This window comes from Pseudophryne corroboree, chromosome 2, assembly GCF_028390025.1.
Source record: "Pseudophryne corroboree isolate aPseCor3 chromosome 2, aPseCor3.hap2, whole genome shotgun sequence".
In the NCBI taxonomy this organism is placed as follows: domain Eukaryota; kingdom Metazoa; phylum Chordata; class Amphibia; order Anura; family Myobatrachidae; genus Pseudophryne; species Pseudophryne corroboree.
The window spans coordinates 929,850,252-929,875,331 of record NC_086445.1 but is presented as its reverse complement, the minus strand read 5'-3'; the positions used below and the strand labels follow the sequence as shown (position 1 = coordinate 929,875,331).

At 49.9% G+C, this 25,080-nt stretch overlaps 1 protein-coding gene across 15 annotated transcripts in view; it reads right to left on the bottom strand.

The window, feature by feature from the left end:
* Positions 1–25,080, bottom strand: part of TSPOAP1 (TSPO associated protein 1) — a 941,658-nt gene that overhangs the window by 79,840 nt on the left and 836,738 nt on the right. For 14 of the 15 annotated variants that reach the window (XM_063956204.1, XM_063956202.1, XM_063956208.1 and 11 more), the window contains one exon: positions 9,611–9,706. In XM_063956204.1, the coding sequence (XP_063812274.1) occupies positions 9,611–9,706 (96 nt within the window). The remainder of the gene's footprint in view (positions 1–9,610; positions 9,707–25,080) is intronic. The other variant, XM_063956206.1, reaches the window with a different exon arrangement.

Here is a 25,080-nt window from a genome sequence, read left to right as displayed (position 1 = left end):
TTGAATTGCAGTTAACACTACTTCCCTCTCTGGGGAAGAAGCTGGTAAGGCCGACTTGAAAGACCGGCGTGGGGGCACCTCCTCGAATTCCAGCTTGTAGCCCTGGGAAACAATATCCATCGCCCAAGGATCCACGTCTGACCGAACCCAGACGTGGCTGAAGAGTCGGAGGCGCGCCCCCACCGGTGCGGACTCCCGTAGGGGAGCCCCAGCGTCATGCGGTGGACTTAGTAGAAGCCGGGGAGGACTTCTGCTCCTGGGAACCAGCCGAAGCAGGTGTTCTTTTTCCTCTACCCTTACCTCTGGCAAGGAAGGAGGAGCCCTGACCTCTTCTGGACTTTTGCGACCGAAAGGACTGCATCTGATACTGTGGAGTTTTCTTTTGCTGTCGGGGAACAAAAGGTAAAAAGGTAGATTTACCCGCTGTAGCTGTGGAAACCAGGTCCGCGAGACCGTCCCCAAACAACACGTCACTCTTGTAAGGTAAAACCTCCATATGCTTTTTTGAGTCCGCATCACCCGTCCATTGGCGGGTCCATAAGGATCGCCTCGCAGAAATAGCCATGGCATTGGCCCTGAAATCCAGCAATCCAATGTCTCTGAGCGTCTCTCATATATAAGACTGCGCCCTTAATATGGGCTAAAGTTAACAAAATGGTATCCCTATCTAGGGTATCAAGGTCAGCGGACAAGCTGCAACTGCGCTACATACCCATGCCGACGCAATTGACTTTAACGTAGTCTCCTGCCTGCGGTCCGCAGGATCCTTGAGGGCCGCCGTGTCAGGAGACGACAGCGCCACCTCCTTGGAAAGGAGTGTTAAAGCTTTGTCCACACTGGCAGAGGATTCCCAACGTACCCTGTCCTCCGTAGGGAAAGGGTATGCCATAAGAACCCTCTTGGGAATCTGCAGTTTCTTATCTGGAGTTTCCCAAGCTTTTTCAAATAACTCGTTAAGTTCATGAGATGGGGGAAAGGTTACTACTTGCTTATTTCCCTTAAACATATGTACCCTCGTGTCGGGAACAGAGGGTTCATCAGGGATAATTATTGCAATAATCATACACTGAATACTTTTTGTCACCCTAGGGTGCAATCTTGCTTCATCATAGTCGACACTGGAGTCAGAGTTCGTGTCGGTATCCGTGTCTACTATTTGTGACATGGGACGTTTCTGAGATCCTGAAGGGCCCTGTGAGTCGGTCCAATCCGTGGATTAACCCCCTGTTGTCTCCCTGGACTCTGCTTTGTCCAGTCTCTTATGTAAGGATGCTACACTTGCATTTAACATATGCCACATATCCATCCATTCCTGAGTCGGCACCACCGACGGGGACTCACCACTCATCTGCTCCACCTCCTCCTTGGACGAGCCTTCCGCTTCAAACATGCCGACATCCCACACACACCGGGATATAACTATAAAGAGACAAATCCCCAACCAGGCCCTTTGGAGAGACAGAGAGAGAGTATGCCAGCACACACCCAGCGCCAAACTGACACTGGAATAAACCCAGATAGCGCTTATATGTTATAATAATGATCTCCCCACTCACTGCGCCAATAATTGTGCCCCCCTCCTCTTTTTCAGCCCTCTGATTCGTGTTCAGCAGGGGAGAGTCCGGGGAGCCAGCGTCTCTGCAGCTTCTGTGGAGAAAATGGCGCTGGTTAGTGCTGAGGGATCAATCTCCGCCCCCTCCAGCAGCGGGCTTCGGTCCCGCTCTGATTAACAAAAAATGGCGGGGGTTTATCTATTTACTGCCTCCGCAGCCTAATATTCTCTAATATGCCAGCCTTGAGGTTTATTGCTGCCCAGGGCGCCCCCCCCCCTGCGCCCTGCACCCATCTGTGCCTGCTCTGTGTGTGTTGTGTGGGAGCAATGGCGCACAGCGTTACCGCTGCACGCTTACCTCAGTGAAGATCTGAAGTCTTCTGCCGCCTTGAAGTCTTCTTTTCTTCTAATAATCACCCGGATTCTATCTTCCGGCTCTGCGAGGAGAACGGCGGCGCGGCTCCGGGACGAACTGCAGGGTGAGACCTGCGTTCCGACTCCCTCTGGAGCTAATGGTGTCCAGTAGCCTAAGAAGCAGAGCCTATCATTTAAGGAGGTCTGCTTCTCTCTCCTCAGTCCCACAATGCAGGGAGCCTGTTGCCAGCAGTGCTCCCTGAAAATAAAAAACCTAACAAAATTCTTTAAACAGAGAAACTCAGGAGAGCTCCCCTGTAATGCACCCTATCTCCTCTGGGCACAAGATCTAACTGAGGTCTGGAGGAGGGGCATAGAGGGAGGAGCAAGTGCACACCCATACTAAAAGTTCTTTGTAGTGCCCATGTCTCCTGCGGAGCCTGTCTATACCCCATGGTCCTTACGGAGTCCCCAGCATCCTCTAGGACGTAAGAGAAAATAAGATTTTAAACCTACCGGTAAATCTATTTCTCCTAGTCCATAGAGGATGCTGGGGACTCCGTAAGGACCATGGGGGTATAGACGGGCTCCGCAGGAGATAGGGCACCTAAAAAGAACTTTGACTATGGGTGTGCACTGGCTCCTCCCTCTCCCTCTATGCCCCTCCTCCAGACCTCCGTTAGAGAACTGTGCCCAGAGGAGATGGACAATACAAGGCAGGATTTAGCAATCCAAGGGCAAGATTCATACCAGCCCACACCAATCATACCATGTAACCTGGAACATACATAACCAGTTAACAGTATGAACAAACGACAGTAACGGTCCAAGACCAATGTCAACTGTAACATAACCCTTATGTAAGCAACAACTATATACAAGTCTTGCAGAGTTTCCGCACTGGGACGGGCGCCCAGCATGCTCTACGGACTAGGAGAAACAGATTTACCGGTAGGTTTAAAATCTTATTTTCTCTTACGTCCTAGAGGATGCTGGGGACTCCGTAAGGACCATGGGGTTTATACCAAAGCATCCAATCGGGCGGGAGAGTGCGTATGACTCTGCAGCACCGACTGAGCAAACGCTAGGTCCTCATCAGCCAGGGTATCAAACTTGTAGAATTTAGCAAAAGTGTTTGACCCCGACCAAGTCGCCGCTCGGCAAAGTTGTAATGCCGAGACGCCTCGGGCAGCCGCCCAAGAAGAGCCCACATTCCTAGTGGAATGGGCCTTAACCGAATTTGGTACCGGCAATCCAGCCGTAGAGTGAGCCTGCTGAATCGTATTACAGATCCAGCGAGCAATAGTCTGCTTCGAAGCAGGAGCGCCAATCTTATTGGCCGCATACAGGACAAACAGTGCCTCTGTTTTCCTAATTGTAGCCGTCCTGGCTACATAAATTTTTAAGGCCCTGACTACGTCCAGGGATCTGGAATCCTCCAGGTCACTTGTAGCCACAGGCACCACAATAGGTTGATTCATATGGAACGAAGAAACCACTTTAGGCAAAAATTGCGGACGTGTCCTCAATTCAGCTCGATCCACATGAAAAATCAAGTAGGGGCTCTTGTGTGACAAAGCCGCCAATTCTGACACTCGCCTTGCTGATGCTAAGGCCAACAACATGGTAAGAAATTTCAACTCAACCTTGTTAAGCGGTTCAAACCAGTGTGATTTTAGGAACTGCAACACCACGTTCAGGTCCCATGGTGCCACAAAAGGGGGCTGGATGTGCAGCACTCCCTTTACAAACGTCTGGACTTCTGGAAGAGAAGCCAATTCCTTCTGAAAGAAAATCGAGAGGGCCGAAATCTGTACCTTAACAGAGCCTAATTTCAGGCCCATATCCACTCCTGTCTGTAGGAAGTGGAGAAGACGACCCAGATGAAAATCTTCCGTAGGTGCATTCTTGGTCTCACACCAAGACACATAGATTCGCCAGATACGGTGATAATGTTTTACCGTCACCTCCTTCCTAGCCTTTATTAAAGTAGGGATGACCTCTTCCGGAATCCCCTTTTTCGCTAGGATTCGGCGTTCAACTGCCATGCCGTCAAACGTAACCGCGGTAAGTCTTGAAATACACAGGGCCCCTGTTGCAACAGGTCTTCCCTCAGAGGAAGAGGCCAGGGATCTCCTGTGAGCATCTTTTGTAGATCCGAGTACCAGACCCTTCGAGGCCAGTCTGGGACAACGAGTATCGTCTGTACTCTTCTTTGTCTTATGATCCTCAACACTTTTGTGATGAGAGGAAGAGGAAGGAAACACGTAGACCGATTTGAACACCCACGGTGTTATCAGAGCGTCTACTGCTACTGCCTGAGGGTCCCGAGACCTGGCGCAATACCTCCGAAGTTTTTTGTTGAGGCGTGACGCCATCATGTCTATTTGAGGAGTTCCCCAAAGACGTGTTACGTCTGCAAAGACTTCTTGATGAAGTCCCCACTCTCCTGGATGGAGATCGTGTCTGCTGAGGAAGTCTGCTTCCCAGTTGTCCACTTGCGGAATGAAGACAGCCGACAGAGCGCTTACATGATTTTCCGCCCAGCGAAGGATCCTTGTGGCTTCCGCCATCGCGACTCTGCTTCGTGTCCCGCCTTGGCAGTTCACATGAGCCACTGCTGTGACATTGTCTGATTGAATCAGAACCGGTAGGTTTCGAAGAAAACTCTCCGCTTGTCGAAGGCCGTTGTAAATGGCCCTGAGTTCCAACACACTGATGTGTAGACAGGACTCCTGGTCTGACCAAAGACCCTGAAATTTTTTTCCCTGTGTGACCGCTCCCCATCCTCGGAGGCTCGCGTCCGTGGTAACCAGGATCCAATCCTGAATTCCGAACCCGCGACCCTCCAGGAGGTGAACACTTTGCAACCACCACAGGAGGGACACTCTGGTCCCAGGGGACAGAGTTATTTTCCGATGTAAGTGCAGATGGGACCCGGACCACTTGTCCAGAAGGTCCCATTGAAAAGTCCTTGCATGGAACCTTCCGAAGGGAATGGCCTCGTAGGCCGCCACCATTTTCCCCAGAACTCGAGTGCATTGGTGAACGGACACCCTTTTCGGTTTTAGCAGGTCTCTGACCATGTTCTGGATGTCTTGGGCTTTCTCTATTGGGAGGAAGACCTTCATTTGTTCCGTATCCAGTATCATACCTAGGAACGGTAGTCGAGTTGTCGGAATCAACTGTGACTTCGGTAGATTTAGAATCCAACCGTGTTGCTGGAGCACTCTCAGAGAGAGCGCCACACTGCTCAGCAATTTCTCCCTTGATCTCGCTTTTATCAGGAGATCGTCCAAGTATGGGATAATTGTGACTCCATGCTTGCGCAGGACCACCATCATTTCCGCCATTATCTTGGTGAAAATCCTCGGGGCCGTGGAGAGTCCAAACGGCAACGTCTGAAATTGGTAATGACAATCCTGTACAGCGAATCTCAGGTATTCCTGATGGGGGGCATATATGGGGACATGAAGGTACGCATCCTTTATGTCCAGAGACACCATAAACTCCCCCTCCTTCATGTTGGCTATTATCGCTCTGAGAGATTCCATTTTGAATTTGAATCTTTTTATGTACAGGTTTAGGGATTTCAGATTCAAAATAGGTCTGACCAAGCCGTCCGGTTTCGGGACCACAAAAAGGGTTGAGTAGTAACCTCTTCCCTGCTGGTGCAGGGGACCTTGATTATCACTTGCTGCATACACAGCGTTTGAATTGCAGCTAACAGTATATCCCTTTCCGATGTGGAAGCTGGTAGGGCCAATTTGAAAAATCGGCGCGGGGGCACCTCCTCGAATTCCAATTTGTAACCCTGGGAAACTATTTCCAACACCCAGGGATTCAGGTCCGAACTGACCCAGGCCTGACTGAAAAGTCGAAGACGTGCCCCCACCGGTGCGGACTCCCTCAGGGGAGCCCCAGCGTCATGCTATGGGTTTTGGAGCAGCCGGGGAGGACTTTTGTTCCTGGGCACCTGCCGAAGCAGGTGCTCTTTTGGCTCTGCCCTTACCTCTGGCGAGGAAAGAGGATCCCCGACCTCTTCTGGACTTGTGCGACCGAAAGGACTGCATCTGATAGGGTGTTACTTTCTTTTGCTGTTGGGGAACATATGGTAAAAAATTTGATTTACCTGCTGTAGCTGTGGAAACCAGGTCCGTCAGCCCATCCCCAAACAATACATCACCCTTATAGGGTAGTACTTCCATATGTTTTTTGGAATCCGCATCACCCGTCCATTGGCGAGTCCATAAGGATCTTCTCGCTGAGATAGACATGGCATTGGCCCTAGAAGCTAGCAATCCAATGTCCCTTTGAGCATCCCTCATAAATAAGACTGCGTCTTTAATATGGGCTAGAGTTAAGAATATAGTATCCTTATCCATATTATCAAATTGATCTGTCAGCTCATCTGTCCAAGCTGCAATTGTGCTACACACCCATGCCGACGCAATCGTCGGTCTTAGCACAGCACCCGTATGAGAATAAATACACTTTAAGGTATCCTTAAGGGCCGCTGTGTCAGGAGACGGTAGCGCAACTTTCTAGGACAAGCGCGTCAGGGCCTTGTCCACAGTGGGGGGTGATTCCCAAATCTCCCTGTCCTGCTTAGGGAAGGGGTATGCCATATAAATTCTTTTGGGGATCTGCGGTCTCTTATCCGGAGTCTCCCAAGCTTTTCCAAAGAAATCATTCAATTCATGAGATGTGGGAAAGTTAATAATCTGTTTCTTTTCCTTAAACATGTGTACCCTTGTGTCGGGGACCGAGGGTTCATCCCCCATAATTCAGCCTTGTCAAGCCTTTTATGTAAAGATGCCACACTTGCATTCAACATATGCCACATGTCCATCCAATCCGGAGTCGGCACAACCGACGGGGACACACCACTCATTTGCTCCACCTCCTCCTTGGAGAAGCCTTCCGCCTCAGACATGTCGACACACACGTACCGACACCCCCCACACACAGGGATTAACCTAATAAGGGGACAAAACCCCAACCAGGCCCTAAGGAGAGACAGAGAGAGAGTATGCCAGCACACACCAGCGCTTAAAAACACTGGAAAAAATATGACCAGATAGCGCTTTTCTATATATAATATGCCAATTCCCACTCACTGCGTCGCTAATGTGCCCCCCTCCTCTTTTTTCCAGCCTGTGAAGTTCAGCAGGGGAGAGACCAGGGAGCCAGCGTTTTCCTCATGCAGCTTCTGTGGAGAAAATGGCGCTGGTTAGTGCTGAGGATCAAGCCCCGCCCACCCGACGGCGGGCTTCGGTCCCAGTGATTTTTCAATAAAAATGGCGGGGGATCATAGATTTACTGCCTCCGCAGCCTAATCAATCTGCATTTGCCCAAATGTGAGGTTTATTGCTGCCCAGGGCGCCCCCCCCCTGCGCCCTGCACCCTTCAGTGCTGCTCTGTGTGTGTGTGACTGGGAGCAATGAAGATCTGATGTCTTCTGCCACCTAAGATGTCTTCTGCCTTCTCATCCGGCTACTATCTTCGGCATCTGTGAGGAGGACGGCGGCGCGGCTCCGGGACGAACCCCAGGTGAGACCTGTGTTCCGACTCCCTCTGGAGCTAATGGTGTCCAGTAGCCTTAGAAGCAGTGCCCAACTTGACAAACCAGATCTGCTTCTCTCTCCTCTGTCCCACGATGCAGGGAGCTTGTTGCCAACAGGACTCCCTGAAATTAAAAAACCTAACAAAATTCTTCTTCAACAGAAAACTCTGGAGAGCTCTCTGCAGTGCACCCATTCTCCTCTGGGCACAAGATCTAACTGAGGTCTGGAGGAGGGGCATAGAGGGAGGAGCCAGTGCACACCCATAGTCAAAGTTCTTTTTAGGTGCTCTATCTCCTGCGGAGCCCGTCTATACCCCCATGGTCCTTACGGAGTCCCCAGCATCCTCTAGGACGTAAGAGAAACAGGTATAATACACATACAATACAGCCTGATATACAATACAAGCCTGCCCTATTGCATGAGAGAGGAGACACAGGAGAGAGGACACCAGCGCATCCAACGCTGCACAGCCCCAGTGAGGATGTCAGCGTTTCACATATACATATAAACAGTGAGACTGTCTAATGAAAAAAAATCCCTCAGAGGGATGATATTTGTGCACAATATAGCGGCTCTCTCCCTCTACATCCGGTACCAGTGATTCAGCGTGTGACTGTTATGAAGGAGCTGTGTAAGGCTGCTGCTGCTTATGCAGATGAAGGCGCCAAAAAGCCGCTGAACCCGCTCTTATGTAGCTACGCCCCCCGCTATGGCGTCGGAGCTACTGTGTAATCTCTATACTGGCCATGTCTCCTAAGTGTTTGTAGCCTCACAAATGCTTGCTACGAGGTATTTAGCCAGTCTCACGCAGGGGCCACAGTGGGTCCCCCCCTAGGAGGGACCCGTATGCCTCACCCGGGCTTCTGCCACACCATGAACTGGGGGACCCCCCTAGTGGGGTCCCCGGTGTGTACTCACCACCAATGATCACCTTCAGGCAGCATTAGGGGTGTGCGGCATGCTGCGGCAGCAAAGGCTCCATGCCCCGCTGAACAAACAGCCCTTCAGGACGGTGGTCCTCTGCACCTCAAGAGGCCGGTGACCGCCGTCCACCCCTAACTCCGACGGTGCAGGTATGCTGTTGCCCAAACAGCATACCGAAAGAAATAAAAGTTTAAAAGAAATTGAAGAAAACTCTGGAGCTTGCAGAGTGTGCATCCTCTCCTGAGGGCACATTTTTTCTAAACTGACCTGTGAGAGGAGGCATAGAGGGGAGGAGCCAGTACACCCAGTTGAATAAATTTAAAGTGCACTGGCTTCTTTGGACCCGTCTATACCCATCGTACTAATCTGTCCCCAATATCCCTTATGGATGCTAGAGAAATACACATTTACAGTTTATAATATTTAAAGCCCAGTTCTTTTTGTTAGGGATTTCCCCTTTCCATTTCACAAACAAACAAACAAACAAACAAACAAACAAACAAACAGCTAACCCTCAGAAATGTCATAGTGACAGAGCAGATTACAGTGTATTTTAATAACCTAGAACTTACACCTACTGTTCACTTGGCAGGTCTATTACATGACAGTGGTTATGGTTGCTCCATAGAAACAAAGCAATTGACAGCAGGTAGGAACCACCTGGCCCATCCAGTCTGCCCATGTACATTCACACACACGTGGTTTAAATATTTGTTGGGAGCCAATTAACAAACTAGTATATTTTTGGATTGTGGGTGGTAACCAGAGCACACAAAGGAAACCCACGTAAACACAGGGAGAATATACATACTGCACACAGTTAGGGCCATGGTGGGAATCAAACCCATGACCTCAGTGCTGTGAGGCAGTAATGTTAACCATTACACCATCCATACTGTCCTTGGTAGGAATGACCATTGATGGTTGACGGTTTTCCACCATTAGTGAGAAACCATTGATGTTTGAGCAATTGATGGTTTGTCTATGCACAAGCGTAGACAGCATCCGAGCATATGCATAATGGGGCCGACAGACGGTATCTTAAACGGATTCCGTATAATAGCCTGAATAGGTATGATTATATATGCCTTATTCCAGGCTTCTTGAAAAATGGTTACATTGAGATGTTTGTAGCAACCAATATGACATTTACTTACAACATTCATTACAATTTTACACTTAAGGGTGCAGTATTGTGTACAGTATAACTTACAGTACAGGTTGCTTTGTTACTCACATAATAAAATCCATCTTCATCCATTTGTCCAAACACAGTTATAACATCTCCTGCGGTAAAACTCAACTCTGCCTGAAAAAGAAAGTAGCCGAATTAAAGCTAAGCATTATGTCTCTTTTCTGAGCACTATTAGAAAAAGGGGATTTTATAATTACAGTTATATATCTTTCTTCAAGCCTATCGAAGGCGCATGCCTAACCGTAAATAGCAGAGGACGTCACAAAGAAAGTGTGACTTCTCTTTAACCAATATCATTATTATTTGAGACCTTACATGGTCAAACTTAGCTCTACCAGATTCAAGCTATTGCTTGTCCAACAGCACCAATGAAAAATATGCCTAGCTAAATATTGTCACAAAGAAACAGAACACTGTCTGCAGTACTCTCTTACCAAAACTGGCTTCCATAAAGAGGTGATGGAGAACGTGTGTGCTTCAACTACTGATCCACCAAAGCTCAGTAACTTGCCTACTAAAGCATGGTGTCAGCAGTGGTGCAAGTGGGCGGGTACGGCGTACCCGTAAGAATTTAGCCGTGGGTACGCCGTACCCACACCAACGGGCCGCTGCTCCTCTTCCCTCCCTCCCTCTGCTGGCTCCACGCCGCACCCGCCGTCCCCGCCGCTGATGTGAGGGGAGGAGAGCGCAGCCTGCGCCTCTCCTTCCCCTCAGTCTCCGGCGGGTGTCATAGTTTAATTCAGCGCCGATCCGTGAGCCAATCAGAACTCGCACCGCGAGCTCTGATTGGCTCACGGATCGGCGCTGAATGAAACTGTGAGACACAGGACAGCAGCGGCAAGCAGGGAAGGGGGGGGCATGTTATACCTGGCACTGGGGGATATCTGGCACTGGGGGGGGGGGGGGCATTTCTATCTGGCACTGGGGGATATCTGGCACTGGGGGGGGGCATTTCTATCTGGCACTGGGGGATATCTGGCACTGGGGGCATATCTGGCACAGGGGGGCATATATATACCTGGCACTGGGGGATATCTGGCACAGGGGGGGCATGTATACCTGGCACTGGGGGATATCTGGCACTGGGGGGCATGTATACCTGGCACTGGGGGATATCTGGCACTGGGGGGGCATGTATACCTGGCACTGGGGGATATCTGGCACTGGGGGCATATCTGGCACAGGGGGGCATATATACCTGGCACAGGGGGATATCTGGCACAGGGGGGGCATGTATACCTGGCACTGGGGGATATCTGGCACTGGGGGGGCATGTATACCTGGCACTGGGGGATATCTGGCACTGGGGGGGCATGTATACCTGGCACTGGGGGATATCTGGCACTGGGGGATATCTGGCACTGGGGGGGCATGTATACCTGGCACTGGGGGATATCTGGCACTGGGGGGGCATGTATACCTGGCACTGGGGGATATCTGGCACTGGGGGCATATCTGGCACAGGGGGGCATATATACCTGGCACTGGGGGATATCTGGCACTGGGGGGGCATGTATACCTGGCACTGGGGGATATCTGGCACTGGGGGGGCATGTATACCTGGCACTGGGGGATATCTGGCACTGGGGGCATATCTGGCACTGTAGGGGCATTTCTGTATCTGGCACGGGGGGCAATGTATATCTTACACAGTGGGGGCATTTGTGTATTTGGCACTGTGGGGCAATGTGTATCTGACACTGTGAGGCAATGTATATCTGGCACTCTGGGGGCATTTCTGTATCTGGCACTGTGGGGCAATGTGTATCTGGCACTGTGAGGCAATTTGTATCTGGCACTGTGGGGCAATGTGTATCTGGCACTGTGGGGCAACGTGTATCTGGCACTATTGGGGTCATGTGTATCTGCCCCTCCCCCCATATGTGTATCACGCCCCCATTTTCATTGGCCACGCCCCATGTGGCATTTGGCCACACCCATGTCCACATTAGTACCATGGGGATGTACCAAAGCTCCCAGAACAGGAGGGAGAGCGCGGAGGCTCCTGCAGAACTGATTGCCTAAACTTCAGATCATCAGCGGCCAAAGCATCGAACTTGTAAAACTTTGCAAACAAGTTCGACCCAGACCAAGTTACAGCTCGGCAAAGTTGCAATGCCGAGACACCCCGGGCAGCCGCCCAAGAAGACCACACCTTACGAGTAGAGTGGGCCTTAACAGATTTTGGACACGGCAATCCTGCCGTAGATTAAGCGTGCTGGATAGTGAACCTAATCTAGCGAGAGATCGCCTGCTTAGAAGCAGGATACCCAATTTTCTTGGGATCATATAGGACAAACAGAGTCCGACTTTCTGTGACGAGAAGTTCTCTTCACATATATCTTCAGAGCCCTCACAACATCCAAGGACTTTGATGTAATTGAGGAGTTAGTAGCCACTGGCACCACAATAGGTTGGTTGATATGAAATGCCGAAACAACCTTCGGAAGAAACTGCTGAAGTGTCTGGAGCTCAGCTCTATCTTCGTGGAAGATCAAGATAGGGCTTTTACAGGATAAAGCCCCCAATTCGGGCACACGCCTAGCCGAAGCTAAGGCCAACAACGTGACAGCCTTCCATGTAAGAAATCTGACCTCAACCTCCTGTAGAGGCATAAAGCGGTACAAAGGGAGGTTGGATGTGCAGAACTCCCTTCAAAAAAGTCTGAACCTCAGGGAGGGCAGACAATTGTTTCTGGAAGAAAATGGATAAGGTCGAAATCTGGACCTTCACATAACCCAACCTCAGGCCCATATCTTCACATGCTTGCAGGAAGAGGAGAAAACGTCCGAGTTGAAACTCCACCGTAGGAAACTTCTTGGATTCACACCAAGAGACATACTTTTTCCAAATACGATGGTAATGTTTAGACGTTACCCCTTTCCTAGCTTGTATCAGGGTAGAAATGACCATCTTCGGAATTCCCTTCCAAGCAAGTAGAAGGCGCTCAATTTCCATGCCGTCAAACGTAGCCGCGGTAAGTCTTGATAGGCGAACGGCCCCTGCTGCAGCAGGTCCTCCCAAAGAGGAAGAGGCCTCTGCTCTTCCTGCAAGAGATTCAGAAGGTCCGCGTACCAAGCCCGCCTTGGCCAGTCTGGAGCAATGAGGATCGCTTGAACTCTTGTTCTCCTTACGAGTTTTACAACTCTTGGAATGAGAAAGTGGTGGAAATATGTACACCGACTGGAACACCCACAGAAACTCCAGGGCGTCCACTGCCACTGCTTGTGGGTCCTTCGACCTGGAACAATAGCGTCAAAGCTTTTTGTTGAGACAAGAGTAACCCCCAAAGGTCTGTTATTTCCTTGAAAACCTCCGGATGGAGACCCCACTCCCCTGGACGGAGATCGTGTCTGCTGAGGAAGTATGCTTCCCAGTTGTCCACTCCAGGAATGAAGATTGCTGAGAGCGTCAATGCGTGTCTTTCTGTCCAGAGGATGATTTTCGTCACCTACGACATTGCAGCTCTGCTCTTCGTTCTGCCTTGTCGGTTTATGTATGCTACTGTCAATGACATTGTCCGTCTGCACTTGAATGGCCCGATTTCTTAGAAGATGGGCCGCCTGAAGAAGACCGTCGTATACGGCTCTTAGTTCCAGGATGTTGATGGGCAGGCCGGCTTCCAGACTTGACCACCTTCCTTGGAAAGTTACTCCTTGCGCGACTGCTCCCCAGCCCCGAAGACTCGCATCTGTGGTTAGAAGGACCCATTTCTGAATCCCGAACCTGCGGCCCTCCAGAAGGTGAGGTAATTGTAGCCACCAGAAAAGCGAAATCCTGGCCTTCGGCGACAGACGTATTCTCTGGTGCATGTGGAGATGAGATCCTGACCACTTGTCCAGGAGATCCAGTTAGAAAGCCCGAGCATGGAACCTCCCGTACTGGAGACGCTCGTAATAAGCCACCATCTTTCCCAACAGGCAAATGCATTGATGAACCGACACCCGGGCTGGCTTCAGGACATCCCGGACCATTGTTTGTATCACCAACGCCTTCTCCTGCGGAAGAAGCACCCTCTGAACTTCTGTTTCTAGGATCATTCGCAGAAAGAACAACCTCTGGGCTGGTTCCAAATGTGACTTTGGAAGGTTCAGAATCCAACCGTGGATCTTGAGGAGGCGGGTTGTGAGAACAATGGACTGCAGCAGCTTCTCCTAGGATGATGCCTTTATCAGCAGATCGTCAAGATATGGAATGATGTTCACCCCTTGTTTGCGGAGGACAACCATCATCTCTGCCATCACCTTGGTAAACACACTTGGTGCTGTGGAGAGGCCAAATGGCAGGGCCTGGAACTGGAAATGACAGTCCAGTAATGCGAAATGGAGATAAGCCTGATGCAGCAGCCAGATCGGAATGTGTCTTGATATCCAGGGATACCAGGAATTCTCCCTCTCCCAGACCTGATATCACAACCCTGAGAGACTCCATTTTGAACTTGAACTCCTTTAGAAAGGGTTCAGTGATTTTAAGTTCAGAATGGGCCTGACCGAACCATCCGGTTTCGGTACCACAAAACTGTTTGAATAGTAACCTGTGGTTTGCGAATGAGGAGGAACTGGCACAATGACCTGTGCCTCCACCAACTTTTGGACAGCTTCTTGTAGGACAGTGCTGTCTACCAGCAGAGCTGGTAAGGCTGATTTGAAAAAACGGTGAGGAGGGAGACTTTGAAATTCCAGCTTGTATCACTGGGATACAATATCTATCACCCAGGGATCCAGGCCGGACGATACCCAGACGTGACTGAATTGTCTGAGTCTCGCTCCCACTGGCCCCACCTCCAGGCCGTGCGGTCCACCGTCATGTGGAGGACTTTGGCGTACGTGAAGCAGGCTTTTGTGCCTGGAAACCTGCAGAAGGTATTGGACGGACTGCAGAAGGTATTGGACGGACTGACCTTTCTAGGCTTGTTAGGCCGAAAGGACTGTGTTGCTGAAGAAGAAGGATGTCTTCGGAGCAGGTGCAGCTGAGGGAAGAAACGGAGACTTACCCGCTGTAGCCGTGGATAGCCACGCGTCCAAAGCTTCCTCAAAAAGAGCCTGACCTGTATAGGGTAGGGACTCCACGTGGGCCAACCACTGGCGCAGCCACAGTCCCCGACGAGCTGAAACAAACATGGAAGAGATTCCCGCAGCCATGGAACCCAGGTCTTTCATGGATTCTACCATAAAACCTGCTGAATCGTGAATGTTGCGTAAATATAATTCAACATCACCCTTATCCATCGTATCCAAATCCTCTAGTAAGGTAGCCAACCACTTTACTATAGCCTTTGCAATCCATGCACTAGCAATAGTGGGACGTAATATGGCCCCTGAAGCAGTGTACATTGATTTAAGTGTGTTATCAATTTTTTGATCAGCCGGCTCCTTTAAGGCGGTAGGTCCTGGAACAGGTAAAACCACCTTTTTTGAGAGTCTGGACACAGATGCATCAACAATCGGCGGGTTTTCTTATTTTTTTCTATCCTCCTCAGGGAAAGGAAACTCCACCTGTACCCATTTAGGGATCTGGATTTTTTTCTCAGGGTTTTCCCATGCTTTCTCAAATATAGTATTCAATTCCTTTGACGCAGGGAAGGTTAGCGAGGCTTTTTTATTTTCAGTAAAGAAAGCCTCCTCAACCTGCTCAGGTGTGGTATCATTAATATGTAACACATCCCTGATAGCCTCCATCATCAATTGCACCCCCTTTGCAAGAGATGCAGATCCCAGCAACACATCCCCATCACCGTCTGTGGTGTCAGAATCGGTATCCGTGTCATCCTGCGTGACATGTACAAGCGCACATTTGTGGGGGTATATAGCGGAGCATCCCGAGGTACCAGAAACGGGCCATACTGCCATAGAGTTCTGTAATACCTGGTTGCAGATTCATTACTTGCAACCCTGTCAGAAATCTGAGAAATCCAAGATTTGATAGAGGAAAACCACTCAGGCTCCCTTGCTGGTATCTGTGCTAAACCAGTGCTATCCTAATTACATGGAATGGGATCATCCTGGAAGGGCAAATCCTCTGCAGCATATGACAGTGTCCCTGGACATAGCCAAAGTAGACCACCAAACACTCCACACACACACACGCAGGGGATGGCAGACAGAGTGTCGTCCCCCTCCCCCAAGAATGGCAAGAGAGACACAGAGATTGGAGCCAACCCACACACAGCGCTTTTATACCAAAGGGAGACCCCTTTTCAGTGCTGACTGTGTACCTTAATAGGATACACAGTCATATTGCAGCCTCCCTCCCCCCCCCCCCCCCTCCTTCTACAACCCCCTGGTACTGTTTGTAGATAGATGGATTTGCTGTGGAGGGACCTGATTCTCCTCGTCAGCGGTTTGCAGGTAGGAAAATGGCACTGAACGCTGCTGGGTCCGCTCTGAGAAGCTCCGCCCCCTTAATGGCGCTGTCTTCCCGCTCTTCATTAGATTATACTGGCTGGGATTTAGTGCTGGCTGAGATCCGGGGACCCTGACAGGCTTCTGGACCAGTGTAGGGTGTCGCGCTGGCTCAGGGCGCCCCTCATAGCGCCGAACCATGTACTGCTGAGCCATCCCCGGAGCGCAGTTAATACTGCGCTCCTACCCTGATGCCGCCATCTTCACACCGACCCCCCGCTTGCTAGGGGAGTCGGTGTCTCACTCGCCACCGTTCTTCAGCTCTGCAAAGGGGTGGCGACATGCTGCTGGGGCGAGTGGTCCCCTGTGGCGGAGAACGATCAGACCCCTCTGGAGCTCAATGTCCAGTCAGCGGAGATAGTGGCTCAGACCCCGCAGGGCGGACACTGCTCCCCCCCCCCCCCTCAGTCCCTCGCTGCAGGGAGGCTGTTGCCAGCAGCCTCCCTGTAAAATAATAAACTCTATAAAAACTCTTTTCCAGGAAAACTCAGGAGCTCCCCTAGCTGTGAGCTGCTCCTCCGGGCACATTTTCTAAACTGAGTCTGGTAGGAGTGGCATAGAGGGAGGTGCCAGCCCACACTCAAACTCTTAAAGTGCCAATGGCTCCTGGTGGACCCGTCTATACCCCATGGTACTAATGTGGACCCCAGCATCCTCTAGGACGTAAGAGAAATGTGTATGTCAAATCTATTTTCCAACATCCGCAAACATCAAAAATATATTGAGGGAATGAGAAAAAAATTAATCTAAGCTTTACAAAGGTTAAATACTATATACATAAGTGTTTAATCTGCAGCACCATCTTTGTAAATATGTGAACTAATGGCTTGAGTAGGGCTTGTGACAGCAAAGGTAGTTGTCTGCAGCCTACAGGTACTGTAACTATAGTCAACAAGTAAAGCCATTAGGCTGCCTTTAACATAGATGCAATTATTAGAGAAGGAGAACAGAAAAAGGGGAAGGTGCACATCTTGCAACAATAACAGTTTACAAAAAAATCAGATAATAGGACTATTTTACCACACAGACCTTTAGCAGCAATAACAAAACCACAGAATTCTAAGCGATTTAATTCTCTGGCTAGGCTAGCGATACCTCACATTTTAAATAAATGAACAAATGTTTCCTGTGGCGAATATCAAGATATGTCAAATCAAATTTGGGTCATTAGTTAATTAAGGATATACAGGTTGAGTCTCCCTTATCCAAAATGCTTGGGACCAGAGGTATTTTGGATATGGGATTTTTCCGTATTTTGGAATAATTGCATACCATAATGAGATATCATGGTGATGGGACCTAAATCTAACCACAGAATGCATTTATGTTACATATACACCTTATACACACAGCCTGAAGGTAATTTTAGCCAATATTTTTTATAACTTTGTGCATTAAACAAAGTGTGTGTACATTCACACAATTCATTTGTTTCATATTCATTTCCCCAAAGACTTGCTATCTCTGCAAAGACCTCTTGATGAAGTCCCCACTCTCCTGGATGGAGATCGTGTCTGCTGAGGAAGTCTGCTTCCCAGTTGTCCACTCCCGGTATGAAGACTGCCGACAGAACGCTTACGTGATTTTCTGCCCAGCGCAGAATTCTGGTGGCTTCCGTCATCGCCACTCTGCTCCTTGTCCCGCCTTGGCGGTTTACATGAGCCACTGCTGTGATGTTGTCTGATTGGATCAGAACCGGCAGGTCGCGAAGAAGATACTCCGCTTGTCGTAGGCCGTTGTATATGGCCCTCAATTCCAGTACGTTGATGTGTAGACAAGCCTCCTGGGCTTGACCATATCCCCTGAAAATGTCTTCCTTTTGTGACTGCTCCCCATCCTCGGAGGCTCGCGTCCGTGGTCACCAGAACCCAGTCTTGAATGCCGAACCTGCGACCCTCTAGAAGGTGAGCACTCTGCAGCCACCACAGAAGAGACACCCTGGCCCAGGGGGACAGGCTTATCTTTTGATGAAGGTGTAGATGGGACCCCGACCATTTGCCGAGAAGGTCCCACTGAAAAGTCCTTGCATGGAACCTGCCGAAGGGATTGGCCTCGTAGGCTGCCACCATTTTTCCCAGAACTCGAGTGCATTGATGAACAGACACTCTTTTTGGTTTTAGCAGGTCCCTGACCATATTCTGGATGTCCTGGGCTTTTTCTATTGGTAGAAAAACACTCTTCTGTTCCGTGTCCAGAATCATGCCTAGGAATGATAGTCGAGTTGTTGGAAGCAACTGTGACTTTGGCAGATTGAGAATCCAACCGTGTTGATGTAACACTCTCAGGGAGAGTGACACACTTTTCAGCAGTTGATCCCTTGATCTCGCCTTTATCAGGAGATCGTCCAAGTACGGGATAATTGTGACACCCTGCTTGCGCAGGAGCACCATCATTTCCGCCATTACCTTGGTGAAAATCCTCGGGGCCGTGGAAAGCCCAAATGGCAACGTCTGAAACTGGTAATGACAGTCCTGTACCATGAAACGCAGGTATTCTTGATGAAGAGGAAATTTGGGGACATGAAGGTAGGCATCCTTTACGTCCAGCGACACCATAAAATCCCCTGCTTCCAGACTGGATATCACAGTCCGGAGTGATTCCATCTTGAATTTGAACTTTTTCAAGTATAGGTTTAGTGATTTTAGATTAAAAAATTGGTCTGACCGAACCATCCGGCTTCGGGACCACAAACATTGTTGAATAGTACCCTTTGCCCTGTTGGCCTAGGGGAACCTTGACAATCACTTGCTGTTGACACAGATTTTGAATTGCATCTAATACCACTTCCCTCTCCGGGGGAAGAGGTTGGCAAGGCCGACTTGAGAAATCGGCGAGGGGGAACTGCTTCGAACTCCAGTTTGTAACCTTGTGATACAATTTCCAACGCCCAAGGATCCACGCCTGATAGGACCCAGACCTGGCTGAAGAGTCGAAGACGTGCCCCCACCGGTGCGGACTCCCTCCGTGGAGCCCCAGCGTCATGCGGTGGATTTAGCAGAAGCCGGGGAGGACTTCTGATCCTGGGATCTAGCCGAAGCAGGTGTTCTCTTACCTCTACCCATACCTCTGGCGAGGAAAGAGGAGCCCCGACCTCTTCTGGACTTATGCGACCGAAAAGACTGCATCTGATATTGTGGGGTTTTCTTTTGCTGTGGGGGAACAAAAGGCAAAAAAGTAGATTTACCCGCCGTAGCCGTGGAAACCAGGTCCGCGAGACCATCCCCAAACAAAACTTCACCCTTGTAAGGTAAAACCTCTATATGCTTTTTTGAGTCGGCATCACCCGACCATTGGCGGGTCCACAGAGCTCGCCTTGCCGAAACTGCCATGGCGTTGGCTCTGGAGCCAAGCAGTCCCACGTCTCTTTGAGCGTCTCTCATATACAAGACTGCGTCCTTAATGTGGCCCAAAGTCAGGACAACGGTATCCTAGTCCAGGGTATCCATGTCAACCGACAAGATATCTGTCCATGCTGCAACAGCGCTACAGACCCATGCCGATGCTATTGTCTGAGTAAAGCCCCTGTATGTGCATAAATAGACTTTAAGGTAGTCTCCTGTCTACGATCCGCAGGATCCTTAAGGGCCGCGGTGTCAGGAGACGATAGCGCCACCTTCTTGGACAGACGCGTTAATGCCTTGTCCACCCTGGGCGAGGATTCCCAACGTACCCTGTCCTTTGCAGGGAAAGGATACGCCATAAGGATCCTCTTGGGAATCTGCAGTTTTTTGTCTGGAGTTTCCCAAGCTTTTTCAAATAATTAGTTCAGTTCATGAGATGGAGGAAACGTTACCTCAGGTTTCTTCCCCTTAAACATATGTACCCTCGTGTCAGGAACAGAGGGGTCATCTGTAATATGCAAAACATCTTTTATTGCCATAATCATATAATGAATTGTTTTGGTCACCTTAGGGTGCAACCTTGCCTCATCGTAGTCGACACTGGAGTCAGAATCCGTGTCGGTATCAGTGTCTACTATTTGTGATAAGGGACGCTTTTGAGACCCTGACGGGCCCTGTGATACAGCCACATCTGCGGATTGACTCCCTGCTGTTTCCTTGGATTCAGCTTTGTCCATTCTCTTATGTAATATAAGGTCACATTAGCATTTAAAATATTCCACATATCATACCAATCATGAGTCGGCGTTGCCGACGGAGACACCACAATCATCTGCTCCACCTCCTCCTTGGATGAGCCTTCCGCTTCAGACATGTTGACACACGCGTACCGACACCCTCACACACACACAGGGATTTATCTATAAGGGGACAGTTCCCCAACAAGGCCCTTTGGAGAGACAGAGAGAGAGTATGCCAGCACACACCCAGCGCCAACTGACACTGGAAACAATTCCCAGATATATATCGCTTTTATATTAAGTCAATCGTGTAATACACTCACTGCGCCAAAATGTGCCCCCCCCCCCCCCCCCCCCTATTTTTCAGCCCTGTATCACCGTTCTGCAGGGGAGAGCCCGGGGAGACAGCTTCTCTTCAGCACACTGTGGAGAAAATGGCGCTGGTTAGTGCTGTGCGACCAAGCTCCGCCCCCTCTAGTGGCGGGCTTCGGTCCCGCTCAAATTCAGAATCAATGGCGGGGGATGAACATATTCACCGACTCCGCAGCCCATATGTATCTAACATGCCAAAAATAGAAGTATATATTGCTGCCCAGGGCACCCCCCCCCTGCACCCATCAGTGCCTGCCGTGTGTGTAACTTGTGGGAGCAATGGCGCGCAGCGTTACCGCTGCGCGCTTACCTCAGTGAAGATCTGAAGTCTTCTGCCGCCTTAGAAGTCTTCTTTCTTCTTATACTCACCCGGCTTCTATCTTCCGGCTCTGCGAGGAGGACGGCGGCGTGGCTCTGAGACGAACGGCAGGGGGAGACCTGCGTTCCGATCCCTCTGGAGCTAATGGTGTCCAGTGGTCTAAGAAGCAGAGCCTATCATTTAAGTAGGTCTGCTTCTCTCCCCTCAGTCCCACGATGCAGGGAGCCTGTTGCCAGCAGTGCTCCCTGAAAATAAAAAACCTAACAAAATTCTTTTATCAGAGAAACTCAGTAGAGCTCCCCTGTAGAGCACCCATTCTCCTCTGGGCACAGAATCGAACTGAAGTCTGGAGGAGGGGCATAGAGTGAGGAGCCAGTGCACACCCATACTAAAAGTTCTTTGGAGTGCCCATATCTCCTGCGGAGCCTGTCTATACCCCATGGTCCTTACGGAGTCCCCAGCATCCTCTAGGACGTAAGAGAAATTATATGTAAAATACTTAAGTGTCTGTAAATGCACAGCGCTGATTAGACAGGCAGCTTTACAGACACAGTGCCCTGCTGTCCCAGAGATCAGCTCAGCTACTTGTGTAAAAGATGGTGCCAAAATCTCTGTCAGGAAGTGAGGGAGAGTGAAATGCAGGACACCAGCAGTATATGGCGCCCAGAGTTTGGGGAGGGGCTACAGGTCAGCGCCTTATCCCCTATGCTGGTCTTCACTACCGGGTACCATGGAGCCTATGTAAAATGGATTTTAGTAAATCCAACCTGTGCTCCCTACCCTGGTGGATATAGTGGAGTCCCTGTGCAGTACAGTGTCCACGCTAGTGGCGCAATCCGTCTCCTGGGACCGTGATTTACCGGCGGGTCCCACTTGGGGAACCCTCTTACCTCCTCCCTGATGTGCAGCCATGCGATCCAGGAGAGCGTCAGCGGTGGTGTGCCTGAAGACCAGTGCGCCTCCGCTGCAAGTACCCAGGAGTATGTAGCGCTGCTGGGGAGGTGATGGAGCAGCAGCACAGAATGTCAGAATGACAAACAGGCACCAACTTACAAACTGAGCTCCAGTGCCCGGAGGCGGGGTTATAGAGGAGGCAGTGCAGTGCATCCTGGGAACAGTCAAAGCTTTAGCCTGTTGGTGCCTCGGATCAATATCCAACTCTACACCCCGATGTATTCCCTGTGGAATCCCAGTATACCCCGCTGCGGAAATAAAATAGCTTATGGCTGCTAAAAACCAGCAGCACATTGGCCCTCATTCCGAGTTGTTCGCTCGCTAGCTGCTTTTAGCAGCATTGCACACGCTAAGCCGCCGCCCTCTGGGAGTGTATCTTAGCTTAGCAGAATTGCGAACGAAAGATTAGCAGAATTGCGAACAGAAATTTCTTAGCAGTTTCTGAGTAGCTCCAGACTTACTCCTACATTGCAATCAGTTCAGTCAGTTTCGTTCCTGGTTTGACGTCACAAACACACCCAGCGTTCGCCCAGACACTCCCGAGTTTTTCCCAGAAACGCCAGCGTTTTTTCGCACACCCCCAGAAAACGGCCAGTTTCCGCCCAGAAACACCCACTTCCTGTCAATCACACTACGATCACCAGAACGATGAACAAGCTTCGTTATGCCGTGAGTAAAATACCTAACTTTTGTGTAAAATAACTAAGCGCATGCGCTCTGCGAACCTTGCGCATGCGCAGTAAGCGACTAATCGCAGTATAGCAAAAATCGGCAACGAGCGTACAACTCGGAATGACCCCCACTGACCATGGTCCGGCTCCTACTGCACCAAACAAAACACTGATTTGCCTGAGCCAGAGGCGGGGATATATGGACGGGCCCATTGCATGCTGGGAGGTCGAAAGCTTTGACTGTTTGGTGCAATACACACACACACTGCTCAAAAAAATAAAGGGAACACTAAAATAACACATCCTAGATCTGAATGAAAGAAATATTCTTATTAAATACTTTTTTCTTTACATAGTTGAATGTGCGGACAACAAAATCACACAAAAATTATCAATGGAAATCAAATTTATTAACCCGTGGAGGTCTGGATTTGGAGTCGCACTTAAAATTAAAGTGGAAAAACACACTACAGGCTGATCCAACTTTGATGTGATATCCTTAAAACAAGTCAAAAGGAGACTGGGTAGTGTGTGTGGCCTCCACGTGCCTGTATGACCTCCCTACAACCCACACAAGTGGCTCAGGTAGTGCAGCTTATCCAGGATGGCACTTCACAGCGAGCTGTGGCAAGAAGGTTTGCTGTGTCTGTCAGCGTAGTGTCCAGAGCATGGAGGCGCTACCAGGAGACGTGGAGGAGGCCGTAGGAGGGCAACAACCCAGCAGCAGGACCGCTACCTCCGCCTTTGTGCAAGGAGGAACAGGAGGAGTACTGCCAGAGCCCTGCAAAATGACCTCAGCAAGCCACAAATGTGCATGTTTCTGCTCAAACGATCAGAAACAGACTCCATGAGGGTGGTATGAGGGCCCGACGTCCACAGGTGGGGGTTGTGCTTACTGCCCAACACCGTGCAGGACGTTTGGCATTTGCCAGAGAACACCAAGATTGGCAAATTCGCCACTGGCGCCCTGTGCTCTTTACAGATGAAAGCAGGTTCTCACTGAGCACGTGACAGACGTGACAGAGTCTGGAGACGCCAAGGAGAACGTTCTGCTGCCTGCAACATCCCCCAGCATGACCGGTTTGGCAGTGGGTCAGTAATGGTGTGGGGTGGCATTTCTTTGGGGGGCCGCACAGCCCTCCATGTGCTCGCCAGAGGTAGCCTGACTGCCATTAGGTACCGAGATGAGATCCTCAGACCTCTTGTGAGACCATATGCTGGTGCGGTTGGCCCTGGGTTCCTCCTAATGCAAGACAATGCTAGACCTCATGTGGCTGGAGTGTGTCAGCAGTTCCTGCAAGACGAAGGCATTGATGCTATGGACTGGCCCGCCCGTTCCCCAGACCTGAATCCAATTGAGCACATCTGGGACATCATGTCTCGCTCCATCCACCAACGCCACGTTGCACCACAGACTGTCCAGGAGTTGGCGGATGCTTTAGTCCAGGTCTGGGAGGAGATCCCTCAGGAGACCATCCGCCACCTCATCAGGAGCATGCCCAGGCATTGTAGGGAGGTCATACAGTCACGTGGAGGCCACACACACTACAGAGCCTCATTTTGACTTGTTTTAAGGACATTACATCAAAGTTGGATCAGCCTGTAGTGTGTTTTTCCACTTTAATTTTGAGTGTGACTCCAAATCCAGACCTCCATGGGTTAATAAATTTGATTTCCATTGATAATTTTTGTGTGATTTTGTCGTCAGCACATTCAACTATGTAAAGAACAAAGTATTTAATAAGAATATTTAATTCATTTAGATCTAGGATGTGTTATTTTAGTGTTCCCTTTATTTTTTTGAACAGTACATAGATACATATACATATAATAAGAATTTACTTACCGATAATTCTATTTCTCGTAGTCCGTAGTGGATGCTGGGGACTCCGACAGGACCATGGGGTTTAGCGGCTCCGCAGGAGACAGGGCACAATAATAAAAGCTTTAGGATCAGGTGGTGTGCACTGGCTCCTCCCCCTATGACCCTCCTCCAAGCCTCAGTTAGGATACTGTGCCCGGACGAGCGTGCATAATAAGGAAGGATATTGAATCCCGGGTAAGACTCATACCAGCCACACCAATCACACCGTACAACCTGTGATCTGAACCCAGTTAGCAGTATGATAACAACGAAGGAGCCTCTGAAAAGATGGCTCACAACAAGAATAACCCGATTTTTGTAACAATAACTATGTACAAGTATTGCAGACAATCCGCACTTGGGATGGGCGCCCAGCATCCACTACGGACTACGAGAAATAGAATTATCGGTAAGTAAATTCTTATTTTCTCTAACGTCCTAAGTGGATGCTGGGGACTCAGTCAGGACCATGGGGACTATACCAAAGCTCCCAAACGGGCGGGAGAGTGCGGATGACTCTGCAGCACCGAATGAGAGAACTCCAGGTCCTCCTCAGTCAGGGTGTGCCCCTGACCAAGTAGCAGCTCGGCAAAGTTGTAAAGCCGAGATCCCTCGGGCAGCCGCCCAAGATGAGCCCACTTCCTTGTGGAATGGGCTTTTACTGATTTTGGCTGTGGCAAGCCTGCCACAGAATGTGCAAGCTGAATTGTACTACAAATCCAGCGAGCAATCGTCTGCTTAGAAGCAGGAACACCCATCTTGTTGGGTGCATACAGGCTAAACAGCGAGTCAGATTTTCTGACTCCAGTCGTCCTGGAAACATATA